Source organism: Falco rusticolus, chromosome 8, assembly GCF_015220075.1.
Source record: "Falco rusticolus isolate bFalRus1 chromosome 8, bFalRus1.pri, whole genome shotgun sequence".
Classification (NCBI taxonomy): Eukaryota; Metazoa; Chordata; class Aves; order Falconiformes; family Falconidae; genus Falco; species Falco rusticolus.
The window spans coordinates 49,654,408-49,671,359 of record NC_051194.1 but is presented as its reverse complement, the minus strand read 5'-3'; the positions used below and the strand labels follow the sequence as shown (position 1 = coordinate 49,671,359).

The 16,952-nt window shown below is 36.4% G+C and overlaps 1 protein-coding gene across 8 annotated transcripts in view; it reads right to left on the bottom strand.

The window, feature by feature from the left end:
- NBEAL1 (neurobeachin like 1) overlaps positions 1-16,952 on the bottom strand; it is an 89,238-nt gene that overhangs the window by 21,236 nt on the left and 51,050 nt on the right. For 4 of the 8 annotated variants that reach the window (XR_005105991.1, XM_037398763.1, XM_037398765.1 and 1 more), the window contains 21 exons: positions 16,770-16,929; positions 16,571-16,673; positions 15,755-15,911; positions 14,984-15,142; positions 14,464-14,623; positions 14,107-14,195; positions 12,516-13,094; positions 11,732-11,907; positions 11,204-11,357; positions 9,229-9,357; positions 8,261-8,566; positions 8,005-8,154; positions 6,914-7,071; positions 6,106-6,230; positions 5,123-5,249; positions 4,696-4,844; positions 4,526-4,579; positions 3,668-3,801; positions 2,600-2,701; positions 1,299-1,394; positions 1,063-1,187 (listed from right to left, as the gene is read on the bottom strand). Coding sequence is in view for 7 of the 8 variants with exons in the window: in XM_037398763.1 (XP_037254660.1) it covers positions 1,063-1,187; positions 1,299-1,394; positions 2,600-2,701; positions 3,668-3,801; positions 4,526-4,579; positions 4,696-4,844; positions 5,123-5,249; positions 6,106-6,230; positions 6,914-7,071; positions 8,005-8,154; positions 8,261-8,566; positions 9,229-9,357; positions 11,204-11,357; positions 11,732-11,907; positions 12,516-13,094; positions 14,107-14,195; positions 14,464-14,623; positions 14,984-15,142; positions 15,755-15,911; positions 16,571-16,673; positions 16,770-16,929 (3,392 nt within the window). In the remaining variant the exon portion in view is untranslated. The remainder of the gene's footprint in view (positions 1-1,062; positions 1,188-1,298; positions 1,395-2,599; positions 2,702-3,667; positions 3,802-4,525; positions 4,580-4,695; positions 4,845-5,122; positions 5,250-6,105; positions 6,231-6,913; positions 7,072-8,004; positions 8,155-8,260; positions 8,567-9,228; positions 9,358-11,203; positions 11,358-11,731; positions 11,908-12,515; positions 13,095-14,106; positions 14,196-14,463; positions 14,624-14,983; positions 15,143-15,754; positions 15,912-16,570; positions 16,674-16,769; positions 16,930-16,952) is intronic. The other 4 variants (XM_037398761.1, XM_037398764.1, XM_037398766.1 and 1 more) reach the window with 1 other exon arrangement.

The window sequence follows — 16,952 nt, the reverse complement described above, 5'->3', positions numbered from 1 at the left end:
CACCGGGTGAAGCCACCACATAGCTCTTGTTATACTCTGCCTAGGCATTTGCTATCAGGTGTCAGAAACTGGATAAAGTGCAAGACAGGACTGATTTTGCAGGACTTCATACAACAGACAAAAATCCCCACATCACTAAACTAAATATTTATTATTGAAGGGACTTGTGACAGTTTCCTGCAAGATTTAAGAAAAAAAAATAAAAAATAAAAAAATAAGAGTGTGGTGTGACTGTGTCAGGATGCAGAAAAGACATTTAACACTCATGCCCATTTCCTTTTCTACTGGCAAACACACTCTGAAGTACGATGCCACCATCTGGCTGATATATTTCCTCAGTGTCACAAGGCTAGTCAAGAGAAACTACAGCTAAACATACTGCTAGAGAACCAGTTTCATTACAGTCAGGGATAGAGCCTAATCAAAGAAAATTCTCCATGCTCCAACGTTGTTCTTTTCCGAAGAAAGCTGGTTTTGGAAGATGCCTGACAAGTGCAATGTAGTATGGTAGCACACTCTCTCCCCAGGCTAGCAAAAAAGGAAGGATGGCTATACTGATGTGTGGGTCTAAGTATATGTCATTACTACCTACAGGAGTTACTGGAAGTTCTTGAGTTGTATTGTACTTCAAAGACAATAATCTATGCCTGCAAAAAAGAGCAGGAAGCACAGATTTAGGATCAATGCTCCCTCTCAGCACAGGCAATTCAACTCATCAGTATGATTTCATATTCCTTAACTTGAAGCAGACATTGGACACAGTATGACTCTTCAAGCTGCTGGGCAATTAAATTGTTTCTACAGCCTTTCAGGTTTTTACCTCCACAACTGAGAAACAACTCAAATTTTAAAACACTATTTTTTGTCCTTTCAGTGCCATATAAACTAACTAATCTGAATGCAGCAGGAACAAGAACAACAAATCAACATTTGCAAATGCATCTGTGATGTTATAAAACTAGCTTGAAAAATTTCACTGTCACAACATTATTTTTAAAACGTGCTATTAGCCTGGAGGCTCAGAAAAACCACAGAAACAGAACTAAGTGTTCAAATACATACTTCTCTTTCACAGCCTTAGCATTCTTTTCATTTACCACCCCTATGGGTTTGGACAGATCCCTAAACACTGCAGGATTATTCAGGTCCAGTTCTTCTGAAGTATAATCTCGTAAAATCCAGGGGAACTAGAGGGAAAAAAAATAAAATAAAATCAAACATTAAAAAATTCACCTTTCAAAATAGAAATAATACATACCTTTGGCAAAAATTTAAAAACTATTTTTTTTTTTAATTACCACAGGATATTGAGCAAGGTCATTGTAAGTTCGTCCTGCCATTGTGTTCAGCTGAATAAGGTAGTCAAAGTTGGATATTTCTCTATTCACCCATTTCTGAAGGAGGAAAAAAAAAAAAAAAAAGACGACAGTGACACAACAGAAGTGACTACATCAAAGATACCACCAGTGCAAATTACATGTTTTATCAGTATTTATCTGCCAGAGGATAGTACTGACAAGTGAAAAGCACGAGACTAAGAATGGTATGAAAGTCCAAGCTTAATTTCTCCTAAATAAAGTTTAATTTTCCCTTTGTGCTCCTATATTTCATGTCCCTGATTGATGCCAGGGGATGTTTTAAATACAGGGCAGCAGAAAACTAGCAGTCTCAGAATAAAAAAAGGAGAAGAAAAACAGAAATGAAACAAAACCAAGGCAGCTAAACGGGTACTAAGAAAAAAGGGAACAGAACTCTGAAGCCCATTAGAGTTCTAAAGTAAAAACTTATTTGTAAATTCTTCTGTTGGTTAATGGTACAGGAATTTGTAAACTACCATTGTCCTTGTGTCTTTGCTCCACTGTTATATTTTTAAACCAAAGAACAGACAGAGCTGTGTTCAGATGGGCTCAATATCTATCTGTAGTGTGATGGAGACATTTCATTACTGATGATATTTTCACTATGGAAATGTACCACATCATTGCTTTTATCATTAGGGTGATAAAGATAATAACAAAGTATTTCCAATATTTTACAAGTGATTTGTAAAGCTTCCTCCCTCAGAGAAAACAATAACTGTGGCATAAGGAGACTGAAGATAGAATTACATTTACTACATTTAAAATTTATCCATGTTTAGGGCAATACAGACATTTTGCCTTTTATATCAGCATTACTAATTCCCTTAAGACCATATTTCCTGCTTAATCTTCACAAGGGTTTTGTCAAAAGCCCCATCATGAACAGGTAGCAGGGAAAATTATTTGCACATGTAGTGAAAGAAGTTCCAAAACATGCACCCGAGATCATGGACTAAAAACAGAAGCAAGACTGCTACGTGTTTTCCATTCTTGTTAGAATACTTGTTATAATCATGTGAATAGAACCTGGTTCTACCCATTTACCTCACTGACTGCAAACACAAAACAATTATGCATGTGAAGGTTCAGGGACCAGACTGAGAGTACACAACTTGGCAGTTGCCATCTAAACTCTGGAGGGAAAAAAAAACCCCAACCACTAAAATCATTAGTCCAGGACCTTCCAGGACTCCTTCAGCACAGGAAAGCTCTAGACCATTTATGCTGACGTCTCATACCTGCATCAAACCTGAGGCTTTAAAAAGTTCCTGTGGAGATCTGGTCCCAGAAATATTTGGAGAACGCAGTGACAGTATGCGACTATATACTTTGTTTCGTACCTGTTAGAAAACAGCATTAATAAAAAATTTGTTCTGGAGATTGAAGCTGACAAGTAAACAACTTCTCTGCTAATTAAAATGTGAAATAAATGGAACACAGTTACACTTCTAAACACTTCTATCTCTTGCTGCATTTGGACATGGGTGGATGTGATGTCCTTCAGTTACATAGGATATAAAGGCAACATATGTTATGGGGGGGGTTTGTTTGGTTGGTTTTTTGCAGATGCTACACAGAAAATCATCATTGCCACAGAAGTCTTCCAGGAAATACTGCTGCTGCTCAAGTAAAATTGCACCAACATTCTCCCTACAAAACTATCGCAAAGATTACTTTACTCAAAAAAAAAAAAAAAAAAAAAAACAAAAACCAAAAAAAAACCCCCACACCACACCCAAACACCCAAACCCCCACACACTTTATAGGAGCTATTCATAAACTGACCTACTAGTATGTAACTGAACCTAAGTTCTGAGATTTATCTTAGTCCCACATAAAAGGATTACTGACATTATCCTTGGGTTCTGAGGGCCGTGGGGATGTTCACTAATCCTGAACAATGGAATATAGAAATAGCAGAGATTTCCAATGTTGTGGTAAAACAGAAAGTCTCCTTTGCTTTATAATTAATTTGCTCAGAATATTTGAAAAGAATGCATGGGCTTCAGGATATTTAGATTACTACAAATGTAATTTTACTTGAATAGTTGTTATTGTAACAGAGAGAGACAGGAAAAAGAAGATTGTTTTATCCATCTTTTCACAACTAAGCAGTTTCTACATGCCAGATCGGGGTTTTCGCAGACTGCAGTGTAATTTCCCATAATGGCTATATCCAGCAAACCTTTTGCCGCTAGTCTTACAGTACTATGAAAGACACAAGATTCAAATAAGACATAATCAATAACCTTGAACTTGAAACTTGTGCTAATTATATAAATCATGGAGATTTGGGAAAGCCATACCTCCTTATTGAAGTTCAGGAAATAGTTGGTTTGATCTGTAAGGAAGATCTCCAAAGCTGACCTCCTCAGGTTGTACCGACGCAAATGTATCTCTCTGATTTGAGAAAGGTGCCACTTGAAATCAAAGCCTACCCCTAGGAAGAGCACTTTGATTAATGACAAGGAATATATCAAAACCTTTTCATAACGCAGTTATCTATAGACATAGAGAGAGAGACATAATGCAGTTTCATTTCCAATCACCTCAGTTATTCCTAGAAAAAGTAAACTTTATGTGTGGCTTGATTAACTGTTTTGCTGAGAAAATATTAATTTCATCTATTGTTCTGCTGAAAGATGCAGCAGGAAATATCTGATGGAGTGTAAAACTTATTTTTGCTGTCTGATCAAAGACACATTATAAATGTGTTCTGTTGACAAGACATGAACCAAACCCCTTTTCTTTCTTGAATGGGTTCAAAATAAAAGCTTTTATGTTTAGAGTTACCAAACAGATAACTTCTTGATTCACTACTTTAGAAAATTTTACCATTATTGGTCAAGCAATTCAGTTCACTACTCTCACACTCAACTGTGTATATTCTATTAAAGTTCAGTAAATTAATATAGGTGATTAATGTTTACATAGTACTACTATTTTAATCATTACTTACTATTACTTTTTAATCAATGTATGAGTGACACATTATTTGTCAGAGAGAACAGGGAGGTGCCATTTAGGCAGCAAATTAGAGGTAATGACAGTTTCTTAGTCAGCAAACTTAATTTTAAGAAATACTAAGAATAGTGAATCAATTTAGCAGCTCAGCGAGTACAGTTCCAGGTTCCTGATTCTGAACAGATCAGCCAGCCACTGACCACTAAGCAGAATATCAATTTTAAGTACAGATCCACATCTTGTCTCTTCACAATCTGTTTGATGCTCAAAAAAAAAAAAAAAAAAAAAAAAAAAAAAAAGGTCAAACTCAACCCACTAAAAACAGAATGCTGAACTGCACTGAAAAGAAAAAGATAGTGATAATGCTCACCTTCCTCTTTTTCAATGCTACAATCAAAGAAATAGATGTGCTGGGTAGTGATCTCCAGCCTGCCAGGTATCACATCAATTACTGTAATGAGTTCACAGTCTTCAGACAGTATTAGCTTTTCTTTCTGGCTTTGCTCATCCTTCTCGTCCCTACAAAAATATCACTAAGTGTTACAGGGTTGGGCAGATTATACAGTTGCTTGGTACTTGTTAAAGAGTTCAGTTCAGAAAAGAATCAAATTTGAATGACATTAAAAGTACAGCATAAATAATCATATGAAGCTACTTCCATCAGCAGTCTTGAATGTTTCAGACTAGACTACCAGACATCATTTCATATAGCATCACTCTTCAGGCTTGGTATTTCAGTCTCAGGCACAATGGACTTGACTGGACAAATTTACACTGTTCTATCCAGCTGTACTTACAAATTGGAACTAGCTGCTATATCTTCTTCCGGTAGTTCAAGAACATCATCTTCCAAGTCACTCACTTTCACCTGCTTCACCACCTCCAGAAGCAGAGACTCACTAGAGGGCTGTGTCTGGTGCACACCTATCATAAAGAGACAACTGGGCTCAGAATAATTTTTGCTATACTTTTGGAAAGCTGAACTTCTGAGTGTATCTTCTGCAACTGAATGCTGGTTTTAACTGAGTAAGAAGCAACCAGACTTGAATACTTTTGGGGGCAAGCAGAACAATAAAAATACTCCCTGAACTACACTGAAATATATGTCAAATCCTCATAGTATTAAGGGAAGAGAAACACATTCAAAAATTTTAAACAGAATTCTGATGTGGACATTTCAAATAAAGTATTTTGCAGTGTTCTGCCAGACACTGTCAAAGCACACAGATTTCATGGAAATACACTGTGTTTGCATTTTGCTTACTTGGGCTTACAAGAGTGTTATTTTTTTGGGATTTAGTCTTGATATCCAACACACCTAACTTAAAGAACTGTTTACACCAGTAACTGAGCTGTTTGGCACATTTCTGAAACAAAATGCTTCATATCTATATATTTTAATTGTAAGCTTTAAAAGTTTTTACGCAAATACTGTCTGCTTACTCAGATCTCATTGTTTACTTTTCTTGAAAAAATAATCCTATGCCAAAAAGCTATGTGGCCGCTTATTTTAAAACAAAGGAGTTCTTTAATTTTTCCTTCCCCGCCCCCCCGCAAAAAATACAAATTTCAATGAAAAAGGGGAAATCAATTCTACTCAGTAGGGAGACACTGTTTCACATCAAAGCACCACTCATGTTACACATTTTACTATAGAGCAAATAAAAATAAAGATTTAAATATCTACCATACCCTAATTCTTAAAAACAAAGGGTGAAGTGTGCATCTTTCTTCAGTAAAGACTGGAGATTTCCAAGTGAAACAGCAAATACAATTTTACCTAAATTATCTCTCAGGTCACTAGCATCCTGATGAGAGTTGAAGTTGTAATTCTGCACTAGTTTTAGCCTCATACGTGAAAAATTTTCCACATTTGAAAGTTTCCAGTGAATAGGATGCTGTTTCCTAGGAAAACAAGAACATTCATAAAAAACAGTTAAAAGAAGGTAGAGACTTGTAAGAACTGATTACGAAAGAGTACAAATTTAGAAAAACACTTGTCATCCACTCATGCATTGTCAAAAACAAAAGCAATAAACTGCATTTTAATTTTATATTTCGTATTGCAGCTCTGATCATCCTAAAACACTTTGTAAACAATTTATTTCAGTAGAAAATAAATACCGTTTACACTTTCAATTAAAGACAATTAAAAGACTAAAGAAAAGAAAAATTTATCCAGAACTTCCCCAAAAGCTAAGACAGGCAAAATATGTTATTTCAAAGTGAAATTAGCTTCATGCATAAAAACTCAAAGTCTTTATTAACAAGCGTATTCTCTTTTCCAACAGAACCACCAATCTCATAGGATCTCTCAAAAAGTTTTTGCAATCACTTTAAAGATAATTAATTTTTATTTGTCACTTAGCAAGAAAACCTAGTATCCAGGTAATCAGCTCAGCATTACACTTCAGACTTCACATTTGCATAGTTAAATGCAGGTAACACTATAAAAGACGCATTCAAGATTAACTTCACATCTCAAGAATCAAAGTCAAATTGATACTGTTCTAAAAACACTAAACAGTAAGCTAGTCACATGAGCAAATTCCTTTTAAGCATATCTGGTTTAAGAACTTTACTCTTACATTTCAGACCAAGGACCACGTTCAGAGAGCAAATAAAGCTGGGCTGCTCTCCACTGTCTCAGAGTAGCTGTGTGTTGACTGTGGAGTTGCTTCAGCATACTGTTGTACCGCAGATTTTCCTGTCGAGCCTTTCTGCTGAATGGTTCCACAAAATGCTCCTGAAAGACCATTAACAATAAATCTAGCATTGAAATAACTCTGACCTTCAAAAACATGCTTTGTGGCTTGCAAGAATTCTCAGAAATTAAGAAGGAACAAACAAACTGGAAAAACCTTCTGAAAATGTAAGATGATGCTAAATTTGAAAAAGCTTAGTTTGGGAAGAAATGGCACCAAACCTCAACTTAAAACATGTGAAGAAAGCGTTATCTATCAATGCTGAATTCATATGAACGCAATTTTTCACCATGAGAAAAGTGGTCAGTATTGGAAATACTATTATAATAGGTAGGATTTAAGTTCTGGTATTCTAGAACGTGACTCACATTGTATTCTTCCTTTAGCGGCTTGAAAAAAAAAAAAAAAAAAAGACTTACTACAAAGAGCCCTTATTAAGAAGGCAAAGGGAAAACCAGAGATGGCTAACTAGTTGCTGTAATTACCAGTTAATTCTAATGCCTAAACTGAGTCTGGATCTTATAAAGAAAAGTCAGTTCAGAAACAATTTTTCCACACATTAATTATGATCCATTCTCTGTTTTAAATTTAAATGTTTCCATTGTATTGAAGTAGCGTAAAAAAATAATAATAATCCCACTGACTCATCTCATAATGGAGAATTTTTAGTAATTCAAAACATCAGAGTAGAAGAAGATGCAGCTTATCGCTGAGCTTAATTCTAGGTTGCCGTACTATGAAAAAGGCCTACTGTCCTAATATAACTCTGCTTACAGATAAGACTCTTAAAGAGAAAGAACAGAATTAAAAGACATATCCTACAAGTGTATATAGTCACCTGCCTATAAAATCTTAAAACAATCAACCTGACTGCAATAAATTGGATCATCCTGGAACTTATTTTCTCCATCTTTTAGAAGGCAACTCCTGAGATAGTCCTTCCAAGAGAAACTTGCACTCACTCAAAACCTTACCTGAAATTTAAGCTTACTTTCTCCTCTCTCCCGGTCTCGCCTGTGCATGTTCACCATAAATGCTTCATAACAATCCTTCCAATAAAGTGCCATCTGCTCATGATCATGTCTGAATGAATTATCTTCATACTGCTTCATATTTGGTATAATCTGGTTCCACCAAAACAAAACAAAAAGCACAACATGATTTCTGAGTTGTTCTGCTTTCCTGGCTAAAAAGAGGAAGAAAATCGTACACAAAGCATCTACTACTTACATATTTGTCAATATAAACTTGCCACTCATCAGAGCTGCAGTATTCTTGAAAGTCCTCAAAGAAAGATGGGCTGCCATTGGTAGGAGGCAGTGAAGGGAGATGCAGGTTCATGAAGAGAAGTTCATAGATCTTGGATACCAATGTCCGAACAAGAGGAATCAAAAATGAGTAAGTTTCTGTCCTCTCTTCAATTGATCTGCTCAGGATGCCTTCCAGCTTCCCCAAGAGGTAGCATGCTTCAGGCTGACTCTCAATTACTTTGGTCTGAAGGAGGGTGTTCAACTTGGCTGCTGCCATAGCACAGACCTACACAAACAACGAAAGATGAATGCAATCCTCAAGGTAGTAATTTTGAGCATCTACCTTTTTAGCACATGACTACATACATATTGTGGCTGCATCCCAGGTACCCTGCAGGCATACATGCATCAAATATGGACACTATTAACTTATCCTGCAAGAAGTTTTGTGACCAAACCTGAGTCAGCTGCAACCCCAAAGTCACACAGCTGCATTAATATAATCACATACCTAAACTAACAACCTTGGCTTTACATGAAGGGCTTACATCCCAGGCACAGCTCTGCTAACTTTGTTCCAAATGTTGATTTGACAGAACAGTCCGGGTTCACATGCACTTAATGTAGATAAACCTGAAAGTGCTGCTAAATGTATTTTATGGTAGAAACAAAAAGTCATGATCAGAATCACTACCTTACTGCCACTAATGCCTACATAGTTGCATCTTCAAACAGCTTGTCCTCTACCTCACACTCAGGAGGTGCACACTGACAAGATGGTGGAGTAAATTAGCAACTGGTAAGAACTAACAAAACGTCTTCCCTACCGAAGGATGAAGGACGCCCATCAGTCTACTCATTGGTATGGGCAGCTCCCCCATAAACCACAACACTTACATCAAACATGCACTTAAAACACAGTACCACTTAGAAGAATTTGCAACAAACCTGTAAGTTATCTTGTGCAATGAATCCAAGGAGCAACTGGACTTGCACCTGTGAAAGCCTAATTGCTTCTAGGCCAGCAGAGTACCAGACTGACAGGCTATCCATGAGAGTCACTAGTTCTTCCAAGAGCTATTGTAAAAACAGAACATTTGCAAGAAATAAAATTAACAACAGCTACTCCAACTGGTGACACGAAGAAGAGGCTGCATTCACACTTCTAACTTACCCAAACCCAGAAAATTATCCTAGGACACTGCAGTTAAACCAGTAATTTGAAACAACTCCCAACTACAAAAATCTATCTAGCACAGCATGTTAAGTCGAGTATCTCCCCTGAATAAAGCCAAAACCAGCATACAGTATATATACTTATGTTTTCCCTATAATTTAACTCCAGTAAATGCCATTTCCTTAGAAAAGTTAAGAGACTTCACAAGCAGGATTACTACACTTGAAAACACACTATTATTAACAGCACAGATACCATACCAAATTGTAATTCCTGGGTTCAGTATATATAGGATTTCATTTCATTCTTTTGCTTTGTATTTTAAATTATTTGACTGTACTATGAGTATAATTTACCAGTGATAGCAGCATGTACAGTGCCCTAGAATGAAAACAAGGCTTCTTTCATGAGGATCTGATTTAGCAAATGCTTGAAACTTCGTAACAACTATTAATGTATTTTAAAAAATAAAAAACCATAATTTAGGAGGCACTCCTTTCTGTCAGTTTTTTCATACAATAAACAATACAAACTTTGTGAAATGCATTCACAACAGAAACAGCACATTTCACTCTCCAGACATGTTTGCTTAAAACTAATATACCTTGACACATTCCCTAATAAAATTACTCAAATGGACAATCATTCTTTTGTTAAGCCCCAGAATCACATGAATGGTTTTGTGGCAGACTGAAAACTGTCCTGCTTAGAATATTACATTGCTTTAAATTCACCTCAGACACAGTGGAAGATAATGTATGAAAGTACTGTTATTTTCAATTCAGAGTTGGCAATAAGCACAACTCTCATTGGTCTAAAGTTCAAATCTCATTTCTACCTAGATTTCACAAAGCTAGATCAACAAAAATTTAAAAGCTTTAAGATTAAGTGATATTTACTTATAAGGAGACAATTTGGAGAACAGCTTAGGAATTACTGTGTCGACAACTGTTAACATTACAGTTACAAAGACACACCCTTAAAGAACCTGATTTCTTTTAAGGATTTATCAAGATATAATGATGGCTTCCATACAATACCTCTCCCCCTTTAGCCTTAAAAAACAGAAAAGCAAGGACAACTCAGTGAAGGAAGCATGACCACTGCCAGAAGTCACATAAACATTGAGGCAAATTATGGGTGCCTACAACATATGTCAAGAAGGCAGAAGAAACAGCCAGGTGACAGAAAGCTTCTTTACCTTACTACTTAGTCTTTTCTAGTAATTTTCTTCCTCAGACCTCACATTTCTGATACATAAAATTGAGCTATTTGCATACAAATGCACAAAATCATGTTGAAACTCCAATTATGGGTCACAGTCCAAAAGCGATCTCTCTCAGTTTGCAATTGACAAGCAAGAGTTTTCACTGGTCTTTTATTCAGGGCATGCAATGAGTCATACATACTGATAAATTGTGCAAAATCTGCTTAGGCTACAACTGACAGTTTCATTAGCTCCTGCATTTTTTAAGTATTTTTCCAGTCTGAAGAGACCTGGATTTTCAATAAAGAGTATGACTTACAGGCCTACTTAATTTGCACAATGAACTACATTCCCTGTAGTAAATATTCACACTTTTTTACTCACTAAGGGGCAATATTAATCCACTGCACTACGAACCCTTACTCTGTAATATCTAGTTTCAAAACATGTGCCTAGAAGGGATGACTGTATTCAAGCTGACAACTGTTTCATTACTATTTCAGGCTATATACCGTCCTTCCATTATGCAGTTACTGTACCTTTTCTGTCCATAAATTTGAATTAACTAGTCCTTCTGCCTGCAGGAAATCTTGTACAATCAGCAAGAGCTTGAAGGCATTTTCAGCATGTGTAGGCAGAGCTTTTGAATCTCTGTTGTCAGTGACTGACCATTCTAACATCTTCTCCAGCAAGCTGCATGAAAAACAAAATCCCAGAGCAATTACTGCAAGTTCTAAGTGTAAGTGGCTTTAAAAAAATCCAATTAAGTATTTAATTGAAGCTCTTAGTCTGCAGTGATTTAATGGCAGTCTTCTCAATAAGCCAATGAGGTAAAAGAGATTTTGAGAGGCTTATGAAACCTGCAATACAGTTTCAAAACCTTATGGCCACATGACACTACTAAATGGGCAGCGGAATATACTTCTGATAGCATGTGAAGAGAAAGGAAAGAAAAGTACATCTTGCCGGGAAACACCCACCCCTCCCCCAGCTTCACTAATGCCCCTTACTTTTTCTGTTTTTCCTCAAAAGGGATGAAAGGGCCTGTCCTTGAAGTGTACACTCACTTGAGTTTTATTTCATCTGAAGGTCGCAGCAACTCATTAGATATCCCCAGTTTGGTCAGCGCAGAAAACACCTGTCCTCTCTCAATCCAAGCAGCATCGTCAGATTTTTCAATGCCTTTCCACATTATACACAGCAGGATGTCTGTAAGTAACTGTATGAGTTCATTATCACCCCCCTACAAAAGAAGAGAAATATTTACAGCCCTCCTAGTCTAGAAAAGCTTTCAAGATGTTTCTCGTTCATCACAGTCCCTATGCTTGCACGCTTCAGGATTTCTGAAAACTCTGCAGTCTAAAGACCAATTGCTAAATATATGAAAAGGCAAATATAAGAGACTCTGCCTTGCTTATAAGTTGTAATACATACTGACTTCACTTTGACATCATTATTTCAACCTGACCTTTAGATACCCTTGATTTTTCCACAGCAGGTCTGCTCCACACCTCCTTTGGAAGTTAAAGTGTGTTGAAATACAGAAGGGAGGTGGGGGAGTTTGTAGTCTTTTCTTGGTTTGTTTGTGGTTTCATTATTTATTTATTTTTTTAACATTAAAGCTATTCCAACTAGATAACCAAAAAATGTGGCACACAGCAAAAGGAAATATCCCTACTATATATATAGCACTAAGAGTGCTATATTGTTTACTTTTCTGTTGGAAGATGGGAGGGACACAAAAAAAAAAAAAAAAAGGACAGTAATTATCCAGTAGCAAGAGGATTAAAAAAATGAAAAGGAATTGCAGACATTTGGATAAATTAACTGCGTCGGGAGTGAATTACTTACTCCTTGGTTTTCAAATAGCGAAAGATCAGCAGTGAAGCCCATGTCGTTTATAACACCCAGCTCTTTGTCATGGTGCCCAGAGAATGGTTTTGTGCTCTCTGTAGGTGATGGTGTGCTGGGCTGGCTATCTGTCATCTGATTCACCATGTCACCCAATTCGTAAGAGTCAACACTGGACAGATCTAAACTCAAATGTGAAGGGTTACTGTGCCACAATTCTTCACGGTCCTCTGACCTAAAAGACATCTCTGCTGTAGGCGCATCTTCCAGGGGCATAACAGAGAAATGAGCAGGGACATCCAGGGATTTGTTGTCTTCTAAACTCCACTGATCAAACAGACCATTAACAGATGCAAAGCTGCCAGGTTTATCTCCATCTGTCTTATCAGGTTGTTTCTGAAGCTCTTCAGCAGGAGGCTTTTTTTCCTCTTCCCTTGAGGAATCAGCCCTGTTCTCTTTAAAGCCAATCCGGACCTCTGAGTTTTCTTTCAGGAACAGTCTAATCAAAGTGTCCTGCCAGCCCAGCTGCTGAGAAATCTGTTGTGCTGCATCCAGTTGGGAATGCAAGAGGTGCAAAACCTAAAGACAGGAGAAGATATCCCATACCTACACATTAATTTTAGCTTGTAACTGCATTCATTCTAGCTTTTCAACTAGACATTTCATGATCTTACAACTTTTTTGCATTTTTTTAGAACCTTGCAAAAGAGCCACAATTGGTTAGTAATAAGCAAAGAAGCCACAAGATCATTCTTCTCATTAGAAATATAATTGCTAATGAGATTTGAGGAAAAAGAAAAAATTCTCAGGAGTAGGCAGGAAAAAAAAGCTATCAAAGCATACTGGTAAGTGTCACATTTCAGCCACTCTTCTGCAACAATTCTTGCAAAAGTCAGTTATCACAACTAATAATCCTATTCAGCCACTACAAAAAAAGAAAATTTAAAACAGAAAATATGTTTGATTAGGAACTATTAAATAGATAAAATTAAGAAAGCTACAGTATTAATAGCTTACCACTAGTGTACATCATCATTTCACTTTTTTCACTTAGAGAAACCTAAATAGACAATTAGTGCCTCACAGCTACATTGAGTACTAATTCCAATTATATGAGCCAGAGAGCACTTAGTTTAGGAAAAAGTCACCGCTTCTTCCTGTCTCTTCCCTGCATCCACAACCACTCTTTTGAACTATAATATTTTCCATCAAAATAATGTATTAAGAACAAAACCAAAACTGTTATCATTGTCTTAAGCATCCTTTGAGAAAACTCAGTAATTCAAGGAGTCTAATAACTTCTATTTTCTACAGGCTGGAGAGAATAGAGAATCATGAGAATCTAGAAAATTAAGAGAATCTTCTAGAGCAAAATGAAGCTTTTCTTTTTGGTTTGGTTTTTAAAAGGACTTGAATTAAAAAAAAATCAACATTAAGTGACAGATGTGCTTAATTTTTAACATAAATAATTGCTAAAGGAAACAGTAGCAACAAATACCACCACTGTGTCTCAAATAAATAATTAAGATACCACACTGTACAGCTTATGGTCTTAAAGAACAGAATTCAAGTTTTAAAGACGACAACTAACCTTTCTACAGATAACCACTCTCACATTTATATCTGATCTATGAGCCAGATGCACTATAGCTATGAGATCTTTATAATTCACAGCAGGATCTGTAGGGGAGAAAGAAAAAACAATACAAACAGTGTCATGCAAAAGAATGTAACAGCTAAATATTTAAAATTGCCTTGGAGGTCACCTTTACAGCCAAGGGTAGTAAAAGGAACTACCTTCAGAGAACTAAATTTAGAAGACATTAGCTGAAACTAATGGGAACTTTGAATGGAACAGCTTTGTAAGGTAACAGTTCTGGTTTTCCTAACAAAAACCAAGTATGTTTGCCTCTGAGCACTAATGGTAGACACAACACTTGCCAATTACCTGCATATAGAACTTGGTTAAGGAGGTTTTTAATCAGAGAAACAGTAACTGGTGATTCATTCAGAAGGAGTCCCAGTCCAGAGTATCCCACTTCTCTGAGTCTCATACGGTGCTTACTACGTTCATAAACTTTAGTACATTTCAGCATCTCTTCCACTATCTGCAAGAAAAAGTACACACAAATGCAAAATAAAAACAAGGGAGCATCCAGACCTCTTAAACTTAATTGTGCACTATATAACATGCTGGTCCACTGCTTTTCAGGTTTACTTTGTACGCCAACTCAAACAACATGGACCTATTATTTTTTTTAAAGATCCAAGTACTTTATTTCAAGAGAACACCAATTCCACTGTGACTATGGCAGTAAAAAAAAAGCCATAACAGAAGACAGAAGAAAAAATTAAAACTTTGATGATTACTATCTTTGCAATTACATACACTTCTGCAGTCAGACCATCGAAAAATGCAAATTTACATTCAATTGATTAATTTAAGAACTTATAATTCAATTCATTACCTTGAACACAAGTTCTCTAAGCCTGTCAGAGTACCTCTGATGCAATAACAGTGCATAAAGAATATCAGCATTCCCTGGTTCAAAAAGCAATAAAAAAAGCTGGTCTGGAGTTGGGCTAGAATGAAGTAGGCTGAAGAGAACGTCCAGAATTCCACAGAGCTGCAGAATTAAGACAACTAAATTAATCCACAGTTCATTCAGGCTTCATGGTCTGTTTAGGGAAAAATTTATTGGCTTTTAAATTTTACTCTTTGCTTGCTATAAAATAAACATTTTGTCTACTCAATATTACTGTGTTTAAAATTCTGGGTTTTTGAAACATTTTTTCTATATAGAGAACAACTTATCAAACTGTAATTAGAGCTACAAAGCAAGTTCAATTTCTGTTGATGTCTACAAAATAGAAATGGCATCATTACAATTTCTGACCAGTTCAAGTCCAATTAATCTGGTTTGGTAAACTAAGAGAACTTTCCTAATGCCAGTATTACACATCATGTGCTTTCTGCCCTCTTCAGGAGAAAAAAAATAACCAGCAAAAATATGGCCAGCTGCAGAGCATTTACTCAGGTTTCCGATGTGCTTCTATAACCAGCCCCAACTACAACTAAACAGAACCAGGCATAATTAACACTTCGCTTGTGGTCTTTTTTTGTGCGTATGTGCCCCCCACCCATCCCTTTTAAGCACACAAGACAAGATTTCTAAACACCAAGAAGAAAAATCAAAACATGAGCAGTTTAAACTATTAATTTATGCCATACTGGATACCTGCTCCTCCTCAGTGGTGGCAGCTATGTATCCTACAATGCTCTGTATTTCTTCATGTGTTCCACCTTTGCTCAGGAAATATTTGATCAGTCCATAGAGGGATGTCCGTATTGTTCTAAGGTCATCAGGAGCCAAATCGCTGTCTTTGCAGCCACTCCTATACACCGACAAAGACAACCTAAAGAAGCTCTTCATGACGCATTAATAGCTATTTGATCATGCTAGTTCTGTAATTTTTCATCTACCCAGATATCATGGCACAAGCTATCAATTTTTACAGATGTAATACAACTGAATAGTAATAACCAATAGTAGATTAGACTTACTAAGGCTATAAAAGCCCTGAAACGTAGACTTGTACTGACCTGATACAGGTCAGGATTTCAGGTTCCCCCCTCCCACCTTCTAAAGGAAAAAGCAAGGTCTCTAGCCAGTCTTTCTCCATGACATAAGTATATTCATAAGCAGATATAAATCACCAAGACTGCAAGCTAAACTTTTAAATTCCTAGGAAAGTCCTAGTTCAGTAAGTACAATATTCCACAAGGATATAAAAGAATTTAAAATTATAAACATCCTCTCTTTTCATAATGGTAAAAATCCTCCATTTTGTAATTTTAATGTTGCTTCCAAGCATTAACATTGACATATATTTTATAGAATCCTATCATAAAAATTAAAGCCAAGGGAAAGCAGCAATTAAATCAACCAGAAGCCAACCTGCAGTTTTATTTATTAGTTCTCTCACTAGGACAATGGGGGAAAAAACGCAACAGCCACATACAATAAATGAGGTAAAAGAGATAAAATTCATACCCATAATAAATCCTGAGCGTGTCTAAAAGAAACTGCACACCATATTTCTTTCTGAAGAGTCTTCTGCTGTCTTTGATGATTGTAGAAAGATACTGTATATGCCCTACAATATGAAGTTTTCTATTAGAACCTAGATACTTATTTATGTCAAGTGAAGAATACTGTCTCTTTGTGCAGTTGCCCAACTTGAAGAACTCACCAATTCTAAAGGGGAAGTCCCCACTGTTCCAGATACTGAAGTCAAAAAGTAAGTGTTGATACATCTGCTGCAAAAGCTGCATGTTCTTTTCTACTGAGACTTGTTCTATCAACAGCTGTACAGCCATGAGTACATTCACATCCATTAAGTTGCTTGGCACCTTTAAAAATAACAACAGGCATT